Source organism: Meles meles, chromosome 17, assembly GCF_922984935.1.
Source record: "Meles meles chromosome 17, mMelMel3.1 paternal haplotype, whole genome shotgun sequence".
NCBI classification, from domain to species: Eukaryota; Metazoa; Chordata; class Mammalia; order Carnivora; family Mustelidae; genus Meles; species Meles meles.
In genome coordinates, this window is record NC_060082.1 from 63,879,005 (window position 1) to 63,902,784 (window position 23,780).

General features: G+C 46.9%; 1 protein-coding gene and 1 long non-coding RNA gene across 4 annotated transcripts in view; both read left to right on the forward strand.

Annotated features, from left to right (window-relative positions):
- The window catches only part of STYXL2 (serine/threonine/tyrosine interacting like 2), a 39,445-nt gene extending 33,675 nt beyond the window's left edge, over positions 1-5,770 (forward strand). For all 3 annotated transcript variants that reach the window (XM_045982394.1, XM_045982396.1, XM_045982395.1), the window contains exon 6: positions 2,478-5,770. In XM_045982394.1, the coding sequence (XP_045838350.1) occupies positions 2,478-5,296 (2,819 nt within the window). In that variant the 3' untranslated portion in view covers positions 5,297-5,770. The remainder of the gene's footprint in view (positions 1-2,477) is intronic.
- Positions 5,771-8,453: 2,683 nt separating this feature from the next.
- On the forward strand, positions 8,454-12,886 carry LOC123928142. The gene is made up of 3 exons (XR_006815623.1): positions 8,454-8,982; positions 9,904-10,662; positions 12,405-12,886. It is a non-coding gene; the product is annotated as an uncharacterized LOC123928142 (long non-coding RNA).
- Positions 12,887-23,780: the final 10,894 nt, after the last annotated feature.

Sequence of the window (23,780 nt, forward strand, 5' to 3'; positions counted from 1 at the left end):
TCCTTTGTCTACCCTGAATTCTATCCATGGTGGCAAGGTAGGGAGGGTAGGTTCTAGGCAAGTACTTCTTGTTTTTCTCCCAAATGGAAAGAGGGTACGCTCTGAGGAAGATGAGAATTATGAATTGGGAGAATACAGCCCAAAAGCCAACCATGTAGAGGCATTCTGAGCTTGGAAAGAGACCTTTCTCACTCAAGCCCAGAGCTCTCTCCACTAGCCATCCCCTTCAAACTTAGAACAGAGGGGCCACCTCTAGAGAGACCCTCCCTCCCGCATTCAGCCCTGCTGCTAATCAAAATGGGGACTGCAAATCAGGATAAGACCGCCTTCCTCAAGCCATTTGACTGCTGGAAATTTTTCAACATAACCAAACAATTCTACAGATCTCCTCTGACTTGGATGTGCAAGGCACCCCCCAGAGTTGTACAGAGCACTGTCTGTACAGGGTCAGTGTGGCCTTGTGCCTCACAGAGGACAGACAGTTCTGTCACCTGGGGTCTGACCCCCTCCCACCCTCCCCTTGTCCTCAGGCCACCCCGGAGGCCCCACAGAGGAATCCCAGCACGGAAAAGCATGGCACCACCAACCGCATCTCTGCCGGACTGAGTCCAAGGAGCATTTGCTGCCATGTCCTTGAGGCAGCTTGGCTGGTTGTGCCTGAAGTGTCCTGATGTGAGTTGGCCCAGCAATTCACCTCCAAGGGAAGGAAGGCAGACTTTGGCACTGACAATACTAATTGGTGGCCTGGTCAGCCAGTTAAAGGGGGATCCTTGGTGAGGGACAGCTGAGCCCGGGGCTGGAGGTGGCAGGAGAGAGAGTGGATCTGCCCACTCACCTCCCTCTACGGACTGCTGGCCTTTGGCAGCAGTGCCTTTCCGCATCCTTGGCCCTCAGGTCCCTCCCAGTCTTGCCTTGGTCTCCGACCTTCTGGGCGACAGACAAGGTCTTCACTGATGCGAGAGATACTAGTAAAAGACACCCTCTTCCCATCCTGTATTGTTAGCTGGGACCCTCCCAAGATTTAACAAACATCCCCAAAGATGTTTGGGGCAAAGAGATTGATGGCAGCCTGGAAGGAGGTCTCTGTGGTTCCAAGCTGCACTGTAAACAGCCATTAGAATGAAGGTAGAGAAAGCATATTTGTCAAGTTTATGAAGGATTCGAAAAGCAGAAGATGAGGCTAGGGGATAACTGATTGATGGAACGCTAGAGTCAAGACTTGGTAAAGTTTCTACTAGGCTCTAACAACAGTTATATTTACCAAAAACATTAATAGGAATTTGTAAAGTTATCCTTACGTTTTAAAAATGCTACCAAAAAAAAAAAAAAAAAAAGTGACACATGACCAAAGAGCATTGTTTTGAAAACCTTCACAGGCTTCCGTTGATGGAAAAGACAATCTGAGTCCATTTTCGGGTACACCCATGCACAGTGCAAGCTTAAATGGCATCAGTGAAGCCTCCATGCGTAGAGTGAGAGTGGTGAGAGGCCTCCCCGGCCCTGTGTGGGTCAGTCCAAACCTGAAATATGTTTGTTCTGTCCTGATACAGACTCCTAAAGGGGTGGAAAAAAAACTAATGTAAGTTTGACTTGCAAGTTTGGCCAGTATAGTAATGGGACATGAAAAGATGTCCAAATGATCATCGAAAGACCCGGAGTAGCCAAGAAAAGGGAAAAAAATTAATGAAGAATATGCTAGTGATCTTCTTACATATTTATGTATAAAAGGTTCACACAGATGTTCGTTATTGACCCCAGAATGTCCGAATGTCAGAAGGTTACTTAAATATAACTAATGGGGAAACTGAGAGCCATGGAAGATTTGGGTTGCTCATTACAGAAAGTTATACTTCACCCTAACATGTAAAATAAGTTTCAAAAGAGTAGATTGACCTAAATAGGGAGTGAAAGGTATGTGCGTGCGTGCGTGTGTGTGATACTGAGCTCCCCGTCTCAGGAAGCATCCAGTCTCCGCTGGTTGGTGGATGGTCTACATTTAGGATGTTGTAAAGGGGATTCTCAAGTTTCCACTATGTCTGTGTGCTTCCCCCGACAGACAGTCCTGTGACTCATTCATAGGACCTTAGCCTCCTTTCTTTTCCTCTCTCTCTCCCCCTCTCCTCATTCTTTCATTTGTCCTCCCACTGGTGCTCAGGTTGGCAAGAAGAAAGTAGAAATGCACTCCACTGTTTCAAAAGTGGGGACACTTTTTGGTTCCCTTTCCCTGCCCCTCCTCCCTGCTTACGTTCAGGCAATGCGGGGGGGATGCTTGCACAAGGGCAGGGCGCCTGCCCGTCCTCGCTGACACCTGTGATGGGGGCCAGTGACGCTTGTCCCTCAGGGCGCTGGAGCTCAGATGAACGCCAGAGGCAAGGAGCCGTACTGCGCCCAGCACAGCTGAACCGTACTTTGTAACAGTATTTTACAACCGCTAAGGAAGCTACGGTACTTACCTTGTCCCTTGTGCCTTCTTTCAGGGAAGGTCCTGGTCAGCAGCGAGATGGGCATCAGCCGCTCCGCCGTGCTGGTGGTGGCTTACCTGATGATCTTCCACAACATGGCCGTCCTGGAGGCCCTCCTGACTGTGCGCCGGAAACGCGCCATCTACCCCAACGACGGCTTCCTAAAGCAGCTCCGGGAGCTCAACGAGAAGCTGATGGAGGAGAGGGAGGAAGACTACAGCCAGGGAGGGGGCACAGAGGAGGCCGAGGAGGGCGAGGACGCGGAGAGCATTGGCGGGACCAGAGTGCATGCCCTCCGCGTGCAGGAGGAGGACGACACCACCAGCCAACTGAGCGGCTCCTCCTGGGGGAAGGCCAGCCAGGCGTCCAAGCCCCTCACCCTCATTGACGAAGATGAGGAGGAGAAGCTGTACGAGGAGTGGAAGAAGGGGCAGGGCCTCCCCACAGGCAGGGTCCCCCCGGGGGGAGATGAGAGGCGGTCGGCCTCCGGCCAGGGTAGGGAGGAGCCCGAAGACGAGGATGTGGACCGGATGATCCAGGAGTGGCAGACCCGGAATGAGAGGTACCAGGCAGAAGGGCATCAGAGGTGGGGGAGGGAGGAGGAGGAGGAGGAGGAGGCAGGCGATGGAGGCTCGTTCGTGAGGAGAAGACGGAGGCACACCCTGAGTGAGAGCAGCACTTCAGAGAGTGTCAGCAGCCACGACATCCGGGTCCTGAAGCAGCAGCTGGAGACCAGCCGCCAGAGCCCAGGTGGGAGAGGCCGCTCTGACTCTGTGTCCACTGAGAGCACCTGGGACGTGTGGAACCAGAGGCTGCTGGAGATTGAGAAGGAAGCGTCCCGTCGCTATCACTCCAGGAGCAAGAGGGAGGAGGTGGACGCCAGCTCGGAGGTGGGGAGCAGGGCGCGGGAGGATGACGAGGAGAGCGTGTCTTCGGAGGCCAGCTCCTTCTATAACTTCTGTAGCCGGAACAAGGACAAGCTCACGGCCCTGGAAAGGTGGAAGATCAAGAGAATCCAGTTCGGATTTCACAAGAAAGAACTGGGGGCAGAAGACAGCAGCAGTGAGCAAGGTGCCGAGGAGGCAGAGAGGGAGGGGAGGAGCTCGGATGTCAACCTGACGGCCTACCAGGCCTGGAAACTGAGGCACCAGAAGAAGGTAGGCAGTGAGAACAAGGAGGAGGTCGTGGAGCTCAGCAAGGGCGAGGACTCTGCCTCGGCCAAGAAGAGGCAGCGGCGGCTAGAGCTGCTGGAGAGGAGCAGGCGGACGTTGGAGGAGAGCCAGTCCATGGGAAGCTGGGAGGCGGACTCGTCGGCCGCCAGCAGGAGCATCCCCCTGTCTGCCTTCTGGTCGGCAGCTCCGTCCGTCGGAGCTGATGACACAGCCTCCGTTCTCAGCACCCAGAGCCACAGCTCCCGCCCCTCTCAGGCTGGAAGCCATGCAGGGAGCTGCTTGGCCTCTCTCCCTGCCGCAGCGCTGCCTAACCTGCCTGTGGGGCCTGGAGACACCATCTCCATCGCCAGCATTCAGAACTGGATTGCCAATGTGGTCACCGAGACTCTGGCCCAGAAGCAGAACGAGATGCTGCTGTTGTCCCGCTCACCATCGGTGGCCAGCATCGGGGTGGCGCCAGCAGCCGGTGGCCCGGGGGATGACCAGGTCTCCCTGATCAGTGGCCACAGTGGCTCCTCCCTGGGCAGCGGCCTGCTGCCTCAGAGCCAGCCGGGACCCAGCTCCGACACGCCGGCCCTGCTGTCCTCCCACACGGCGCTGGGCCCAAGGGCCGAAGGTCTCGGGAGCCGAGTCAGGGGGACCAGCAAGCCTGTCTATAGCCTCTTTGCTGACAACATTGACCTAAAGGAGCTTGGCCGGAAGGAGAGGGAGATGCAGATGGAACTGAGGGAGAAGATGTCCGAGTACAAGATGGAGAAGCTGGCCTCCGACAACAAGCGGAGCTCCCTTTTCAAGAAGAAGAAGGTCAGGGACGATGAGGATGACGGCGTGGGTGACAGGGAGGAGGACACGGACAGTGCCATAGGGAGCTTTCGGTACTCCTCCCGCAGTAATTCGCAGAAACCTGAAACAGACACCTCTTCGTCCCTGGCTGTGTGGGATCGCTGTGCAAGTGCAAGCCGGGCCGGCAGAGAGACGGAAGGCAGCATCGCTACGTGGCTCAGCGGCCTCAGGACAGAGGACAGATCTCCTCCCCGGAGTGACTGGTCCGGAAGCTCCAGGGGGAGGTACACCAGGTCTTCGCTGCTCCGGGAGACGGCGTCCAAGTCCTCTAGCTACAAGTTCTCCCAATCGCAGTCGGAGGAACAGGACATGTCCTCCTTCCGTGAGGCCAACGGCAACTCCGTAAGGAGCACTTCGCGGATGTCTTCCTCCTCTACCAGGGAGGGCAGAGAGATGCACAAGTTCTCCAGGTCCACGTTCAGTGAGACCTCAAGCTCCCGAGAGGAGAGCCCAGAGCCCTACTTCTTCCGCCGGACCCCCGAGCCCTCCGAAGGGGAAGAGTCCCCGGAAGCGCGGCGTCCAAACTGGGCCAGGCCCAGGGACTGGGAAGATGTGGAAGAGTCGTCCAACTCAGACTTTTCAGAATTCGGAGCCAAGAGGAAATTCACCCAGAGCTTCATGAAGTCCGAGGAGGAGGGAGAAAGAGAGAGGATGGAAAACAGAGAAGAAGGGAGGTTTGCTTCAGGGCGGCGGTCCCAGTATCGGAGAAGCACTGACAGGGAGGAGGAGGAAGAAATGGACGACGAAGCCATCATTGCTGCCTGGAGACGCCGGCAGGAAGAGACCAGGACGAAGCTACAGAGAAGGAGGGAGGAGTAACCCGGGCAAGGCGGGCCTGGGAGAGACTGAGAACGTGGGAAGAAGCCGCACAGCTTAGCACAGGGCTCGGGGCACACCTGGCCTCCGCCCATCAAGGGACAGGGATGTGGAGAGGATCATACAGAGGGGCAAAGCCTAACAAGGAACAAGGCAGCTCCGGAGGTGGAGAGGAGGAGGAGAGCCACCACGTGAGGTCTGAATGATGAGCCAACTGACGCCACATTCTGTTGCCCGACGTCCTCTTAAGGTTTGACCCTTGGCTTGTGTGTCCCATACTGTTCAGCGCTGACTGGAGAGGTGAGCTCGCCATGACACCATAGCTCGTCAGAGATTCCGGCTTACATCCAGGAAGACTGAATGCAGGCCACGGTTCTGTTGGTGGAGGTTTTGTGAGACCCAGGAAATTTACCCTGTGGCAAGTCTCACCTCTCCTGACAAAGCTGAGTTCTGGTTGTTTCTTTTAAATGTTGGGAATCAAAAAAAAAAAAAAATAAATGTTGGGGATCTCCATTAAAATGGTATGTTGTCTGACATTTCTCCTTCATTCTGGATTCTTTGAATCCAGCTTAAAAGACACAGATGGGTGATCATGAGCGAGCCTCAGCTCATTCCATAAATGCTGTGCTTCCAGACAAAACTACTATCATCACATTAAAACAGTGATCAAGTATTTCGTCTACGACCCAGTGTAGTGGGAAGACACGAGGAAGACCCGAGAGAGTAACAGGGAATTAGAGGGAGATCAAGTTGTATTGTGGTAAGAGTGGTGAGACATAGGCAGAGACGGGGTCCCTCTGGAATAGCAGAGAAAAGCAAACTGTGGGGGCGGGGGGCGGGGGAGAAGAAATGAAGCCCAACATGAGGAGATGGCAATGTGGTTCCATGAAATCTTGAGGTCACCCTTGCTTTTCATTCCTTGGAGGATGGTTGGACCATGCAGTGGGCAGCCCCCTGGATCCTTCCTGCACTCTGGATGGGCTAAGTTGGTGAGAATGCTTTACCCTTTATTCCCAAGGTATGTCTGCCTTACAGAACACAGTTTGGGTTGCCGAAGCCAGCAGACATGTGTTGAGCATCTTATGACAAGCTTTGGTGGACTGGTTTCTACAGTTCCTTTCAACACGCAGCACCTGGCACGATTTGAAAATAGGCTTATTATGCCTTGAAGGGCTCCAAGTGGTCTAGATGTCAGTGAGCCTTAGTCTCTGATTTCCAGTGCTTGATAGAACATTCTCTTCATGTGACCTGACATGGTCTTCATATACCACCAGGAAGAAGGCCAGTCGCTGCCCGTTTCTGGGTGAGCTCAAGCCTTCCTCTCCTTTTTCGCTCCCATGGGGAAATTTCTGGTAGAGGCACAGTCAACCAGGGGGTTAATCTTCTGTATGGAGGAATGAGAATGTCCCAGGTACAACAGCTCTCTTTTTCTTTTCTGATCTCCTTAAGTTGTCTTATAATTTAAGGTAAATACTTAGAGAGCCAAAGTCAGGGATGAATAGACCAAGTGAGCTGACAGGCGAGCTGAGCCCTAGCCATCCGCAGGAGCCGCTTAACTCAGGCCTCCACGTGTCTTGCTCTTTTTTAACACGAGTGAAAAATAAGTAAGTTGATCTCAGTCACATCGAGGTAGAAAAGAAATGTTTTAAAAACAAACTTAGTCACTCCCAACTTGTATCCCACTGAATGGATGTTGAACAAAATGCAAAGCATCTTAATTTTTCAAGTCACCTAGTCTTTCCCCAGCAGTGAATGCGAGCCTGGGGGGACACAGACCAAGGGGACCACCTGGCCTGCTTTTGGCTGCACTTGTAGGCTGGAGGACAGCAATAGCTCCTCGTGGAGGAGCTCGGCTCACTAGAGGAAGAAACCAGAGAAGGGGCAGGGTCAAGCCCTGGAGAAAGGCCTTTGCTTGCTCTGTCTCCAAGGAGAGCGCCTTCAGGATCCTGCATTCAGGCGGGTGTTTGTCTGGGAATTTGGGATTCTGAATTCAACTTACTCCTGGAGTTTAGATTTTATTTTGGGAAACCACATCAGTAGAAATTTTATGTGATTTTTGATGAGCTTGAAGGGATTTTAGAGTGTTTAGGGTCACAACTGTGACTTCTGAATTAGGACAAATCCGGGATGATGGGTTGCACTCCAGCCTTCCAAACTCAGAGATTCATAGGGATGCGTTGTATCTGTAAAGATCCCAGTAGATGTCGTGCCCCAGTTGGAAACTGATGAGCGTTTATTGCAGGAGCTGTGCACAGTGGCATGGGCAGGGTTAAGGGGACGAGAAGGGAGAGTAAAGCACCCAGCCACTAGCAATGTGAGAAACTGATACCGCCCGAGGGCTGAAGGGGCAGCGTGAGGGAGCTGTTTGTAGAGCCTGGCAAGAGCCACAGCCGTGGGCCGAGGGCCACCGACAACCTGGCAGAGGAGTAGGGGCTGACTCCCCTGCCCTCTGTCTCCTTCTAGAGTGTGAGCTCATGCTAGTAACTTTCATGCCAAACCTAACTGGAAGCCAGCGAGAAGGGGAGCCCAGTGCTGGAGAGGAGCAGAAAGCAGGTCAGAAGGGGCAGAGAATAGCCGCAGAGATAGATACGTTGAAGTGGAAAGGCCGTGTCTGTCACCTCCGCAGCGATGCTCGAGATGACTGAGAACACGATGCACTGACCGCAAGGTCGATCCGCTCTTAAGAATGAATGAATGATTGAACAGGGTTTGAGCTGCACAGAGCCAACTCACAGAGTCAGTAATTTTGTTATACAGGAAAGAAAAAGAAAAGACCTACTCTGCGCCCTTCATCAGTCCTGAGTTGTGTAGAGTTCCCGAGGAGAAAAGCCCCACAATAAGGGGAGATTAGTGTGCAGAAGGGACCCCACGAGAGTGGGAATCCTGCACAGAATTCTGAGGTGGGGAGTGAGAAAGAGGAGAAGAGTTGGCCTCAAAGGTGAGACGTTGGAGGGTAAATGAAAACCTGGAGACTGTGAAGAAACAAGGAATATGGGAAGCGTGCCAGGAGCAAACAGAGGGCACACCCAGATTAGGGTAATTTGAAAGGGAGGTCCATAAAGGGGTTATTTACAAAGGTGTGGGCGAGCGTAGACAGACGGTGTGCACCCTAGGGCCCGGGGTCACTTCCCCGGGCCGAAGAGGCTAGCGCACGGAGCTGTTCCAGGAGACCTAGAGACAGAGAGGGCTGGGTGTGTGCGGAGGGTGTCTCCCAAGAGCTGGCATCTTTGGTCCAGGGAGCCAGGCTGACAGGACCCCATGGGGAAGGAGCCAGAGGACTTCAGCCTCCGGTGTCCTGCCTCGCTCCCCACAAACCAAACCCCAGAGGCAAGAGAGTTGGCCTGGCGTGCGCCTGGTCAGCCTCACGGACACAGAGGAGGGGGCAGGGCCGGGCGTGGAGCTGGAGGCCAAGAGAAGATAGCCACAGCAAAGGCAGAATTTGGGGCCAGCACACCAGTGATCCGGTGACCTGTTATTGTGAGGCTGGTTATGAAGACTCTGCCTTTGGCGTCAGGAATGTTACCGGGAAAGGGCTATGGAGTTCTCCGGCCTCTCTGCAGCGTTTGCTCCTGGTGTGGCTAGGGAGCATTAGCCAGCGGTGACAGATGCTTCCAGATCCTTTGGAAGAGCGTCGTTCATGGAAGTTACGTTTGTCCCCTCCCTGTCCCTCTTGCCTGTAGCTGGGCCAGGTAACCACCACCCATTACATTTGCCCCCTTCGTCCTAGTCCCCTCATGGCTCCCCAAACCAGGCCCCCCTCCGCTCACCGCCTGGCTATTGCAGCTGCCTTTCTAACCAGTTTTGGCCTCACCTCTTTTCTATCTAGTCTAGAACCAAACTAATCTTCCCAAGGTTCACAATTCTGGTTCTTCGTATTCCCTTGCTTCAGAACTGCAGGGCTCCCCACCGCCCCGGCAGTGATGCTTCAATCCCTTCACACGGCCATCCAGGTGCCCTTGTCCTGCATTTCCAGCCCTGCGTTGCTCCCCTCGTGGGCCATACCTCCCACCCCGTGTGAGCAGCCCACCTTTCCACACCCTCTATTGTGCTCCTCCCTAGGCTGTCCCCTCTGCCTCTGGCACCCCGCTGTGCCCTGCCACCCCACTGCGGTGGTCCCACTACCCTCCAAGCTTCCCCTCTGCTACTCATCCTCCGCCGGCCCCCCTGGTCACGCGAGTCTCTTCCTCCTCTGAAACCGTGCAGAGTTTTGCTTGCACTTGTCTTTGATGCTTACCCCAGCCTGGTCTTCATCGTAGGAATTTGGTACATAAGGATAAGAATGTCTTTTAGGATTATTATGGACTTATAATTAGATAAGATATAATTTTAACGTACCGAGACAAGTGATGGCATACCATAGGATTTAGTAAGTTGTACATCGTTAGGTGTGATTCTATAATGACAATGTGATCTCCATTATAATTATTATAGACACGTGCAGTAAAGTGGTTAAGAACACAGCTTTGGAATCCAATGGAAAAACAGCCAACGCTGTACCAAGTGTTTACCGTGCTCCAGGCACGATGCTCAGAGCTTTAGCATGGATTACCTACGTCTTCTCTTCAAAAATCTTAGCCTTCACTTTTTTACTTCTTCTTTTTTTTTTTAAGCCTATAGTGTCCTAAACACAGCGAGAGGCACTGGAGAATCAGGAGAAATCAAGAGAGATGAGAACGTGTCCCCAAGGAGCTAATAATTTTACGAAGGGAGATAGGCAGTAAAGAGGAATTTTGAATATTTAGAAAATTATTTATTACCCACTTGCCTACCTGTCTGTCTCTCTGCCTACTAAAATGCAAGCCCTGGGACGCCTGGCGGGCTCAGTCCGTGGAGCACGTGGCTCTTGATGGTGGGGTTGTGGGTTTGAGCCCCAATAGGGCATAGAGCTCACTAAGAAATAAAATAAAATGACAAAATGCACGCCTGCAGTTCACGGATGTAGCCCCACACGCAGAAGTCAAATCGAGGACAAAAGGTGCTCTTCACACCCTTGTGTTGTGGCTGAAGAGAGACCAGCCAGGTAACAGCGAAACAACGGTGTGTGGGGAGTGCTGCCGCCACACGGCGATCAGGACACCCTCTCTCTGAGGAGCGGAAACCGAAACGATGAGATGGAGCCAGCCTGGTTAGGACCTGCTGGAGGAATCCCCTGCAAAGAAACTGATGGAGACACTGGGCTTAGAGGGGTGAAACCATGAAGGACCCGAGGCCATATGGCAACTCCAGGTTGAAGCCAAAATGCAAATTGAGACCATCTGACTTCAGAGACTACACACAGCACAGAGTACGTGACGTCTGTAAACTGCTTAGGACAATGTCTGGTCCATAATAAATGCTCAGTAAGCATTTTATACACCCACGACTAGATGGTAAGTTTTTAAATCAATCTTGTTTTAAAAGCATAAAATTATTGATCAGCTACATAATTAATGATTCAGCATGGATCTTTTTAGGACCCAAAGAGGTCAGGGTGTTTCTGGTTAGTTTCAGAGTGACCGCCCCCCCACCCCCACCCCGCCACCAGCGATGAGTGAGCAAGAGGGCTAGGGGGCGATAGGAGAGAGAATGTCCCAGGTACTCGAGGTTGGAGAGACTCCCAGAAATCTATGGGAGGCACAGCAGATCAGCCCCCAACTTGGGAGAGCAGCCCCCATTTTACTGATACTACTGGGCCAGAGTTGCTGAAAGCACTTTGCTCCGAATCACAGGGACACAGAAGTTGCTTCAAGAGAGGCCAGTTTTGACCAATGCCCACGTTCTCAAAGGTGGAACAGAGGTTGGTACGGAGAGCCGGGAGGGGGAAGGAAAGCCAATCCAAAAACATCACAGTTGTGACTGGTCCGGGCCCCGCTGTGGGCCATCCACAGCCAGCCGGCTCTGACCTCACTCACAGGAGGCTGCTAAGAGCTGTTTTTGGAGAAGCAGGCATTCCTCAGAGGAACACAGAGCCACAAAGGTTCCCTGCAGCGGGCAAAAGGGCAGATGGCAGGCATGACTCACAGCCCTTTGCAGGACTTTGAGAAGATGTGGCTTAAGTGGATCTTTGCCTTGTTCAAGTTCCTGGAACACGACAACAGTACAAAGAAGCCCTCAGACAGGAAGACAGTTCCTGTTCCTGGCCCTGGTGGCCCCAAAGACAGAGCCCCACCCCCGGCCTTCTTTTGGAATTGCATTTAGGCAGGCAGCTGACCACCTCTCTGCCAGGCCCTGTTTAGCCAAAATCACTGTGAATATCCCCCTTTCACAGATGTGAAAAGTCAGACGTAACGGGGTGATGTGCCCCAAATCACAATGGAAGTAGGGGAACAAAAATTGGACCTATAAGTCTGTCTGATTTGAAAGCCACTCTTTCTCCCATAACATTTTGCCTTTAAGAGGGATCTGTGCCCAGGGAGGGATTAAAACCCAAGTCGCAGAGAAATCTGAAATCTGACTGGAGGGCTGCCACCATCCAGAAGAAGCAGTCTGCGAACAAAGCCGGCGCTGCAGCCGGCCTCCCTCCATTCTCGGTGTTAGCCCCCTTGCTAATAGACAGCCCAGTGCAAAGAGGTGTGAGGGGATGACAAGGACGGAGCCCCGGGGGACTGCTCTTAAACGGAGCCTTACCTAAAGGATGGGGTGTTCAAAGAGGTTCAGTTTTCAGTGTGCGCTCTCCTTCCGACTCCTGGGAGAGAAGCTGTCACTGAAGGGAGTCACAATATTTGTGCGTATTTCAGACAGCTCTTCTCTTTTGAAAGCTGCACAGCACAGGTAATTAGTTACGTAGCTCTCGATTTATCACAAAGGCTGCTGGGGAGATGGCAGAGAGCTGGAGGGCCTGCGTGCACGTGTGCCTCTGTGTGTGTGCGAGCGCGTGTGTGTGAGACAGAGGCAGAGACAGAGCAAATCGCTCATTCCCACAGTCCCTCCAACTGAAGGAAAACGGCCCCTGCTTGATTACAGTGGGGTCAGGAGGAAGGAGGACTTCACATGCAGCCAGCGTTTAGACCCTGGTTAACACTAAACCCGTTCAGTTGACTTGTATTATAATATATCACATAATAATAGTTGGGACCTGCCGTAAGAGATCTTCACTGGTTTTATCCATTCTTTCCTCCTTTCGCTCAACCAGCATTCAGGGAGTGCTTGCTAGAGGACGAGAATTGTTCTGGGTGCTGGAAATGCAAAGAAGAATGAAACACAGTGTCTTTCTCTGAAGACTAAATGCCCGACACTTGGGAGCCCAGGGGCAATTCTGGCTCGAAATCCCAGCGTTAGACTCATTCCTTTGAATTAAGGCCCAGCTGCAGTTAACGTGTCTGTGAATTGGGGGTAACTCAGTGGCATGGATTAGCTGGTCCCTTTAAAATGAAACAGACCCTGAGAAAGTAAGTTTCTATGAGGAATATCAAAAGGTCCAGGAGCCTATAAATTGTGGCAGAGGCGTAACAAGGGCAGCATGAGGCCATTTGCAAATCAAGAAAGACCCCCTTCCTTTCTCCTCTATCACTGTAAGTTTCTTAAAATATACATACAGCTCAGCGTATGCTGCAGACAGATAACACAGCTCACTTTAAGCTGATTTTTTTAAAGACTTTATTTGCCAGAGAGAGATCACAAGTAGGGAGAGAGGCAGGCAGAGAGGGAGGAGGAAGCAGGCTCCCTGCTGAGCAGAGAGCCTGATGTGGGGCTCGATCCCAGGACCCTGAGATCATGACCTGAGCTAAAGGCAGAGGCTTTAACCCACTGAGCCACCCAGGTGCCCTCCCCTTTTTAACTGATTTTTTAAACACGGCTCACTTTAAGCCTGCTGGCTCTCCACCCCGAGAAATTTTCTTTTTTTGTAAAAATTTTATTTAAATTCTTATTCAAATACAGTACAATATATTGTTTTCACTATAGTTCAGTGGTTCATCACTTACATGTAACACCCGGTGCCCATCATAACAAGTGCTCTCCTTGCTACCCACCATCCGTCTGGCTCTTTCCACACCCATGTCTCTCCATCACCCCTCAGTTTGTTCTCTGTTGTTAAGAGTCTCTTACGGTTTGTTTTTTTTTTTTTTTTTATCTCTCTATCTCTTTTTTTACCCCTTCCTGTATATTCCTCTGTTTTGTTTCTTAACTTCTACATATGAGTGAAGTCATATGGTATTCGTCTTTCTCTGACTTGACTTGTTTCACGTAGGATAATACTCTAGTTCCACCCACGTTCTTTTTGACGGCTGGGTAATATTCCATTATATCTACACACCACATCTTCTTTTTCCACTCATCCATTCATGGACTCTGGGGCTCTTTCCATAGCTTGGCTACTGTTAATCATGCCACTCTGAACATCGGGGTTCATGTACCCCTTTGAATTTGTATGTCTGTACCCTTTTTGGTAAATACCTAGTAGTGCAATTGCTGGATCAGAGGGTAGTTCTATTTTCCACTTTCTGAGAACCCCCATACTGTTTTTCATTGTGGCTGCACCAGTTTGCATTCCCACCAACAGTGCAAGAGGGTTCCCCTTTCTCTGCGTCCTCGCCAACACTTACTGTTTCTTGTGTAGTCAATTTCAACCATCTGACAGCTGTGAGGCAGGATCTCATCACGGTTTTCATTTGTACTTCCCTGATGATAATTGATGTTGAGCATCTTTTCATGTGTCTGTTAGTCAGTTGCATGTCTTTAGAGAAGTGTTGTCCATGTCGTCTGCCCATTTCTTAACTGGATTATTATTTCTTTTTAGATTTTATTTATTTGACAGATCACAAGTAGGCAGAGAGGCAGAGAGAGTGGGGGGTGGGGGGGAAGAAGGCTCCCTGCTGAGCATGGAGCCCGATGCAGGGCTCGATCCCAGGACCCTGATATCATGACCTGAGCTGAAGGCAGAGGCTTTAACCCACTGAGCCACTCAGGTGCGACTTAACCGAATTATTTTGGGGGGATTTTATTTTGATATAGATTTTGGATACTAACTCTTTTTTTCCCCCTAACTCTTTATCAGATATATCATTTGCAAATATCTTCTCCCATTCCATAGGCTGCCTTTTAGTTTTGTTGATTGTTTCCTTCACTGTGCAGAAGCTCTTTACCTTGATGGAGTCCCAACAATTTATTTTTGCTTTGGTTTCCCTTGCCTCTGGCGATGTGTCTGGTAAAAAGTTGCTGCAGCAAAGCTGTCGTCATCAAGACAGTATGGCACCAGCACAAAAACAGACGCATGGATCAATGGAAGAGAACAGAGAACCCAGAAATGGACCCACAGTTACCTGGTCAACTAATCTCCGACAAAGCAGGAAAGAATGTCCAATGGAAAAAAGGCAGTTTCTTCAACAAATGGTGTTGGGAAAACTGGACAGCCACATGCAGAAGAATGAAACTGGGCCACTTTCTCAACACCTTACACAAAAATAAGTTCCAAATGGATGAAGGACCTAAAGGTGAGATAGGAAACCATCAAAATCCTAGAGAAGAACACAGGCAGCAACTCTGTGACTTCCACAAAATTTTCTCTTTTTTAAAAATCTGTGTGTCAGCTGTTCAGCCAAGCCAATCAAAGTTGTTGGGGTTTTTTTTTTTTGTTTGTTTGTTTGTTTTAAGATTCAATTACGTATTTGAGAGAGAGAGAGAGAGAGAGCAAGTGAGGGGAGGTACAGAGGGAGAGAGAGAATCCTGAAGCCGACTCCTCACTGAGTGCAGAGCCAGACTCAGGGCTTGATCCTGAAATCACCATCTGAGCTGAAATCAAGATTCAGACGCTTAACCAACTGCATCAACCAGGCATCCCAAGCCAATTAAAGTTTTTTTTTCCCCTTTTTAAAAAAGATTTTATTTATTTATTTAAGAGAGAGAGCCCAACCAGGGGGAGGGGCAGAAGGAGAAGCAGACTCCCCACTGAGCAGGGAGCCTGATGTGGGACTTGATCCCAGAACCCTGGGATCATGACCTTAGCCAAAGGCAGAGGCTTAACTGACGGAGCCACCCAGGTGTCCAGCCAATCAAAGTGTTTATTTGATTGTGGAGTTTTAGGTCATAATGTTTACTTGACACAAAAATATTGTTTCTGCTCTGATAATATACTGGATGGTTTTAAAAAATTGTGTTTACTATCATAAAATATTTTCACCACAGCCACAATAATAAACAATATGAACCAGTCCTTCTAAACTCTGGCCTTGCAAGACTGACCCTCAGTGAAGTCTCAGCATTAAGACCGAGTTCTGTCCAGATGAATGCCACACAACTGCGAGAGTCGGCCTTCAGGTCCCCACAGTACCTTCATTATCACCACTCACGTGGCAAAGCCAATGCATTTACTGTGGAAGACAAGAGAGCAGACAATTTAATTCCATGGACAACATTCAAATTTTCCTTCCCTTAGCCCATAAAATGTCATTTCATTAACTTGTGCGTCCATTTATGCAGGAAGACTAACATGCTGTGTTTATTTCATTAAGATAAAGCTAAGAAACCATCAAAATTATAGAATAAAATGGCTTCAGACATTATACTTCCATCTTTTTTCTTGTTAAATAAAATTATGTTTCTTCGAGTCTGAAGCTGTAAGTCAGTTTTCAGAGAATCTCCCCTCTGCATCTTAGCTGCATGGTTGTAGCTCAAGCTACCCCTATCGCCTAAGTCTCCACGAAATCTCTCAACTTGACTCCCCAAGACGTTCCTGTAAGTCAGGGTCAGCATATCTCAGCTTTTGTGACTCAACATCATCTCAGTGATCTAACAACAACCACAAAAAGGCATTTTTTATTTTATTTTATTTATTTATTTGACAGAGATCACAAGTAGGCAGAGAGGCAGGCAGAGAGAGAGGGGGAAGCAGGCTCCCGACTGAGCAGAGAGCCCAATGTGGGGCTTGATCCCAGGACCTTGGGATCATGACCCGAGCTGAAGGCAGAGGCTTTAACCCACTGAGCCACCCAGGTGCCCCCAACAAAAAGGCATTTTAATCACCATCTTGTAGATGGAAAAATAGGTTTGGGAGTTAAAGAAATTTTTCAAGGTCAATCGATGGGGAAATACTGAGTAGGGAATCCAACATGTAACTTTAAGCCTAGATCCCAAAATTCTTCACTGTGCTTTGATAGATTTTAGTTCTTGATCCAAAGCAATATGTGACAGAATTTTGATTATTTTACTTAAAAAGTAACTGGTTCATAATTAAAATGTAACTACTACATAGCAGACTTTTCTCTATTTTTTTTTTAGCATAATGGATCAGTAAAGCAATTTTTCACATTTTTTACTTCAATACCCAGTCTCTAACCATAAGAACTTTCTAGAAAATTATCAATTTCCTTGGGGTGATTTTTAAAATTTTCTCTTTAAATGAGATTCTGATTTTTCTCAAGGATACCTTTAAATTTCTAGACACTTCTCCCCCTCCCAAGGTTTTTCTGGAATAGTGATATCTTTTTGCCACATTTTGAGTGTGGAAGAGTTGAACTCAAGATTGGCTGGTTTAACCCCAGGAGTACTCTTAAACAGAAGTGTTCTCTTATTTTCTCCAGTAAGGAACTGGATGCCTTAGTATGCAATCATTTGGGTTTTTTGTTTGTTTATCAAAGTCTCTTTTGCTGCTCTGTGGTATACTGTGGTATACCCTGGTCCCTTAATGTTACCAATGATGTTCAATGCCACCACTGGTAGGATGTCCACAGGCACTATGCATTCTTTTATTTCGTATTCACAACAATCCTAAGAGACAGGCATTTCTATACCTATTTGACAGGTAAGGAAATGTATTCAGATGAGTTTAACTCCTGGCTCCATGTCAGACTGGTGGGACTGACCTTAAAACACACTTCTGCCTGACTCGAGCTAAAACCCTGTCACACCCTGCTTGGCCTCCCAGTTGCAAAATGCCTGAGCAGATAGGACAAGGGATCTTGAGAAAGTCCACAGATTTTTCTGATACTCCTACTTCATTTTATCTACCATTCCCAGGCCCCCAAATCAGGATCTAATATAAATCAACCCCACATAATTTTTAATCGAGTGATCTACAATACAGATGTCTCCCCAGCTGGACATCCTGATATGCCGGGGGTTGTTTTCTTTTGGTTCTTTCTTTTTCCTTCAGGGAGGTATGTTTGATTTGAGAGCATCTGTTATTTTCTGGAACAATTTTCTTGTTCGGCTTTAAGCTTGCTGTAGGTATCTCCAGATTTGTTGGTGCACGCCGCAAACATCATTAGTACCTGTTGCTTGAGCAGGTTTGCGTAAAGCGAGAATGGCCTCTGTTAGTGATGCCTCTCTCAGCTTAAACCCAATTACATTGTGGCCACTGGGTGTGCTAGGGACTTTGAAGGAGAGAAGGGAGATTAGCCCTGCTCATGATGTTCTGCCGCCGAGCACCTCAGCACAGGACCAGTAAGAGATTCCATCACACGGTGATTCCATCACGAATCACCGGGAACGGCAGCTAAAGAGCTGGGAAGATTAGTCACTTCTACAGACTTCTGCGGTCATTGTGAGTAGGTTCACAGGGGAGTTCATGGCTCTGGTCTAACAGAAACATTGAGGATAAGAAAACCCTCCATGCCGAAACAGTTTCCTGTAAATAAGACTACAATTTCCAGTTCAGAAAAGACAAACCCTATCCCCACTGATGAATTAGAGAACAAATTAAAGAATGTTTAAAAAAAAAAAGTAGATAATGAAGCATGAATTTGGGCAATGTAAATCTTTATTCTTTTCCCAGTAACGTTCTTGAGTTTTTCCCTCCATTGCCAAAAAATTTTTAAACTTACAAATAGGAACATTTCACGGGAGCAAATTTGGAACACACAGAGAAACACATGAAGAAAAGAAAACATGTCTGTATTCATAGTTCACTGTTGGTATATATTTTTTAAAGATTTTATGTATTTACTTGTCAGAGAGAGAGAGCACAAGCAGGGGGAGCAGCAGGCAGAGGAAGAAGCAGGCTCCCTGCTGAGCGAGGAGCCCAAAGCAGGACTTGCTCCCAAGACCCCAGGACCCTGACCTGAGCAGAAGGCAGAGATGAACTGACTGAGCCACCCAGGGACCCCTCACTGTTGATACTTTTACATGTATATAAATACATATTTTTTCACATATTTGAGATCATATTATACGTTTTTAAACTTAACTTTCACTTACTATGTTTTCATTCAATATATTTCCCTAAAACACAATTTTTATTTTATTTTTTTTTAAGATTTTATTTATTTATTTGACAGAGAGAGAGATCACAAGTAGGCAGAGAGGTAGACAGAGAGAGAGAGAAGCAGGCTCCCCACTGAGCAGAGAGCCCAATGCAGGACTTGATTCCAGGACCCCAAGACCATGACCTGAGCCGAAGGAAGAGGCTTAACCCACTGAGCCACCCAGATGCTACTAAAATACGATTTTTAACAACTTCATAGCATTCTGTCTTGGAGCTGCCTTTTTCATTTTACAGATCTTTATTACCGAACAATGATGTTTTCTAGTTTTCCCTATGCACTCCCTGCAGACCCACCGTCTTCTCTGAGTGCCCTCATCCTCTCCTGGCCTTAAAAGAAATCTGGCGTTTCATTCAGGACACAACATCAGTTGAAGCCTTCTCAAGCAATCACTGTTTTTGCCTTTACCCGTCCCGTGCCCTGGGGCCGCATGTCACACTTGCTAGATGAACAAGCTGAAGAGGGCTGCCCACAGAAGGCGGAAATCAGCAGAGAGGAGAGCAGATACCAGAGTCTGCTGATTTTTGTGATTACCTTTGTAATTTTATTCGTTGGAAATGATGTCCATGTAAAGCAACACACGTGTATTTCTTTGATAAAAATTAAAATTGAATTTCAAAGAAGTGTAGAAACTACAAAGCTTGCCCCAAATCACATAATAAAATGCCACCTCATCGTTTTGCCTTTTTTTAAATATTGCTGCTGAATTTGACATTTTGCTGTCTTCTGACTTTTGATGTTTTGTAATTTGTAAGTTGCTTCATTTGCACCTGCACTCGCCTTTGCACTTTGGGTATTGACCTTCTAATTTACATATGGTCCTTAGTTATGATACTGTTTGACTTCATCCTATACATTGCAAATCATTTCCTCAGTTGATTTTCTGGTAGTTTTATTAATGTTATTTTTCAGATATACAGATATTTTATGCTTTCAGATAGACAAAAATTTCAGTCTTTTTCTTGATGGTTTCTGCTTTGAAAATCCTTTCCTATTCAATGATTCCTGCAAATCGTTTGTGTATATAACGATATATTTATATGCACAGATGTTCATACTATTCCCTTACAATCCTTTTTATTTTTGTAAGTGTGGTAATGACATTTCCTTGTACATCTTTGCCTTTAGTTAAGTTTTGTCTTCTCTCTTTTTCTTCCTGCTTAGTCTAGCTAAGGATTTGTTATCCAAGGGGCCCCAGTGTGGTTCAATCGGTTAAGCGTCTGCCTTTGACTCAGGTCATGATCCCAGGGGCCTGGGATCAAGTCCTGCATTAGGCCCCTTGTTCAGCAGGGAGCCTGCTTCTCCCTCTGCCTACTGCTCAGTCTCTCTATCAAATTAAAAACAAATAGGGGCGCCTGGGTGGCTCAGTGGGTTAAGCCGCTGCCTTCGGCTCAGGTCATGATCTCAGGGTCCTGGGATCGAGTCCCACATCCGGCTCTCTGCTCGGCAGGGAGCCTGCTTCCCTCTCTCTCTCTCTGCCTGCCTCTCTGCCTATGTGTGATCTCTCTCTCGCTGTCAAATAAATAAATAAAATCTTTAAAAAAAAAATTAAAAACAAATAATAAGATTTGTTACTCGAGTCAATTTTTTTTAACAATCAACTTTTTATTGATTAATATTTTCTATTCTATTTTAATTATTTCTGCTCTATTAAGAGTTATTTACTTCCTCTTTTTGCTTTGTGTTTACTTTGCTCTTCTAGTTTCTTATGTTAGAAGGTAAGTTTTTTTTATTATTAACATATAATGTATTATTTGCTTCAGGGGTACAAGTCTGTGACTCATCAGTCTTACATGGTTCACAGCACTCACCATAGCACAGACCCTTCCCCAATGTCCATAATCCAGCCACTGCATCCCTCGCATCCCCATCCACTCAAGCAATCCTTAGTTTGTTTCCTGAGATTAAGAGTCTCTTATGGTTTGTTTCCCTCCCCGGTTCCATCTTGTTTCATTTTTTCCCCTCCCTTCTCCCCACAACCCCCCAACCCTGCCTCTCAAATTCCTCATATCAGAGAGATCATATGATAACTGTCTTTCTCTGGTTGGCTTATTTTGCTTAGTGTAATACTCTCTAGTTCCATCCACATCATTGCAAAATGGCAAGATTTCATTTCCTTTGATGGCTGCATAGTATTCCACTGTATATATATAACACTTCTTCTTTATCCATTCATCTGTGGATGGACATCTGGGCTCTTTCCATAATTTAGCTATGTGGACATTGCTGCCATAAACATTGGGGTGCACATGCCCCTTCGGATCACTACATTTGTATCTTTAGGGTAAATACCCAGTAGTGTGATTGCTGGGTTGTAGGGTAACTATTTTCAACTTTTTGAGGAACCTCCATACTGGTTCCAGAGTGGCTATGCCAGCTTGCATTCCCACCGACAGTGTAAGAGGGTTCCCCTTTCTCTGCATCTTCACCAACATCTATCGTTTACTGACTTGTTAATTTTAGCCATTCTGACTGGTGTGAGATGGTATCTGACTGTCGTTTTGATTTTTATCTCCCTGATGCCGAGAGATGTTGAGCCCTTTTTCATGAGTCTGTTGTCCATTTCGATGTCTTCTTTGCCAAAATGTCTGTTCATGTCCTCTGCCCATTTCTTGATTGGATTATTTGTTCTTTGGGTGTTGAGTTTGATAAATTCTTTATAGATTTTGGATACTAGCCCTTTATCTGATACATCATTTACAAATATCTTCTCCCACCCTGTTGGTTGTCTTTCAGTTTTGTTGACTGTTTCCATCGCTGTGCAAAAGCTTTTGATCTTGATGAAGTCCCAATAGCTCATTTTTGCCCTTTCTTCCCTTGCCTTTGGCGAACTTTCTAGGAAGAAGTTACTGCAGATGAGGTCAAAGTGATTGCTGCCTGTGTTCTTCTCAAGGATGTTGATGGATTCCTATCTCACATTGAGGTCTTTCATCCATTTGGAGTCTATTTTTGTGTGTGGTGTAAGGAAATGGTCCAGTTTCATTCTTCTGAATGTGGCTGTCCAATTTTCCCAACACCATTTGTTGAAGAGACTGTCTTTTTTTCCATTGGACATTCTTTCCATCATTTTCAAAAAGTAGTTGACCATAGAGTTGAGGGTCCATTTCTGGGCTCTCTACTCTGTTCCATTGATCTATGTGTCTGTTTTAGTGCCAGTACCATACTGTCTTGATGATCACAGCTTTGTAATAGAGCTTGAAGTCTGGAATTGTGGTGCTGTCAACTTTGGTTTTCTTTTTCAACATTCCTCTGCCTATTGGTAGTCTTTTATGGTTCCATATAAATTTTAGGATTATTTGTTCCATTAATTTGCAAAAAATTGATGGTATTTTGATATGGATTGCATTAAATGTGTAGATTGCTTTAGGTGGCATAGACATTTTCATAATATTTGTTCTTCCAATCCATAAGAATGGAACGTTTTTGGATTTCTTTGTGTCTTCCTTAATTTCTTTCACGAGTAAGGTATAGTTATCTGAGTACATATTATTTACCTCTTTAGTAAGGTTTATTCCTAGGTATCTTATGGTTTTGGGTGCAGTTGTAAATGGAATTGACTCCTTAATTTCTCTTTCTTCTGTCTTGCTGTTAGTGTATAGAAATGCAACTGATTTCTGTGCATTGATTTTATATCCTGACATGTTACTGAATTCCTGTATGAGTTCTAGCAGTTTTAGAGTGGAGTTCTTTGGGTTTGCCACATGAAATATCATATCATCTGCAAAGAGTGATAGTTTGACTTCTTTACTGATTTGGGTGACTTTTATGTCCTTTTGTTGTCTGATTCCAGAGGCTAGGACTTCTAGTACTATGTTGAATAGCAGTGGTGATAGTGCGCAGCCTGTTGTGTTCCTGACCTTAGGGGAAAGGTTTCAGTTTTTCCCCATTGAGAATGATATTCGCTGTGGGTTTTTCATAGATAGCTTTGATGATATTGTGGTATGTACTCTCTATCCCTACACTGTGAAGAGTTTTGATCATGAAAAGATGCTGTACTTTGTCAAATGCTTTTTCAGCATCTATTGAGAGTATCATATGGTTCTTGTTCTTTCTGTTATTAATGTATTATATCCATTGATTGATTTGTGGATGTTGAACCAACCTTGCAGCCCAGGAATACATATCAGTTGGTTGTGGTGAATAATCCTTTTAATGGACTGTTGGATCCTATTGGCTAGTATTTTGGTGAGAAGTTTTGCATCTGTGTTCATCAAGGATATTGGTCTGTAATTTTCCTTTTTGATGGGGTCTTTGTCTGGTTTGGGGATCAAGGTAATGCTGGCTCATGAGTTTGGAAGTTTTCCTTCCATTTCTATTGTTTTGGAACAGTTTTAGGAGACTAGGTATTAATTCTTCTTTAAATGTTTGGTAGAATTCCCCTGGGAATCCATCTGGCTCTGGGCTTTTGTTTGTTGGGAGATTTTTGATGACTGTTTCAATCTCCTTACTGGTTATGGTCTGTTCAGGTTTTCTATTTCTTCCTGGTTCAGTTTTGGTAGCTTATATGTTTCCAGGAATGCATCCATTTCTTCCAGATTGTCAAATTTGCTGGTGTATAGTTGCTCATAATATGTTCTTATAATTGTTTGTATTTCTTTGGTGTTGGTTGTGATCTTGCCTCTTTCATTCATGATTTTACTAATTTGGGTCTTCTCTCTCTCTCTCTCTCAGATAAGTCTGGCCAGGGGTTTATCAATCTTATTAATTCTTTCAAGGAACCAGCTCCTGGTTTTGTTGATTTGTTCTACTGTTCTTTGGTTACTATTTCATTGATTTCTGCTCTCATCTTTATGATTTCTCTTCTCCTGCTGGGTTTAGGCTTTCTTTGCTGCTCTTTCTCCAGCCCCTTTAGGAGTAGGGCTAGGTTGTGTACTTGAGACCTTTCTTATTTCTTATATTGCTATATACTTTTCTTTCAGAACAGCCTTTGCGTGTCCCAAAGATTTTGAACAGTTGTGTTTTCATTTTCATGTGTTTCCATGAATTTTTGTAATTCTTCTTTAATTTCCTAGTGGACCCATTCCTTAGTAGGATGTTCTTCAGCCTCCATGTATTGAGTTCTTTCCAACTTTCCTCTTGTGGTTAGGTTCTAGTTTCAAAGCACTGTGTTCTGAAAATATGCAAGGAATGATCCCAGTCTTTACGTACCAGTGGAGAACTGATTTGTGATCGAGTATGTGATCTATTCTGCACAAGGTTCCATGTACACTAGAGAAGAATGTGTATTCTGTTGCCTTGGGATGGAATGTTCTGAATACATTTGTGATGTCCATCTGGTCCAGTGTATCCTTTAAACCCTTTGTTTCCTTGTT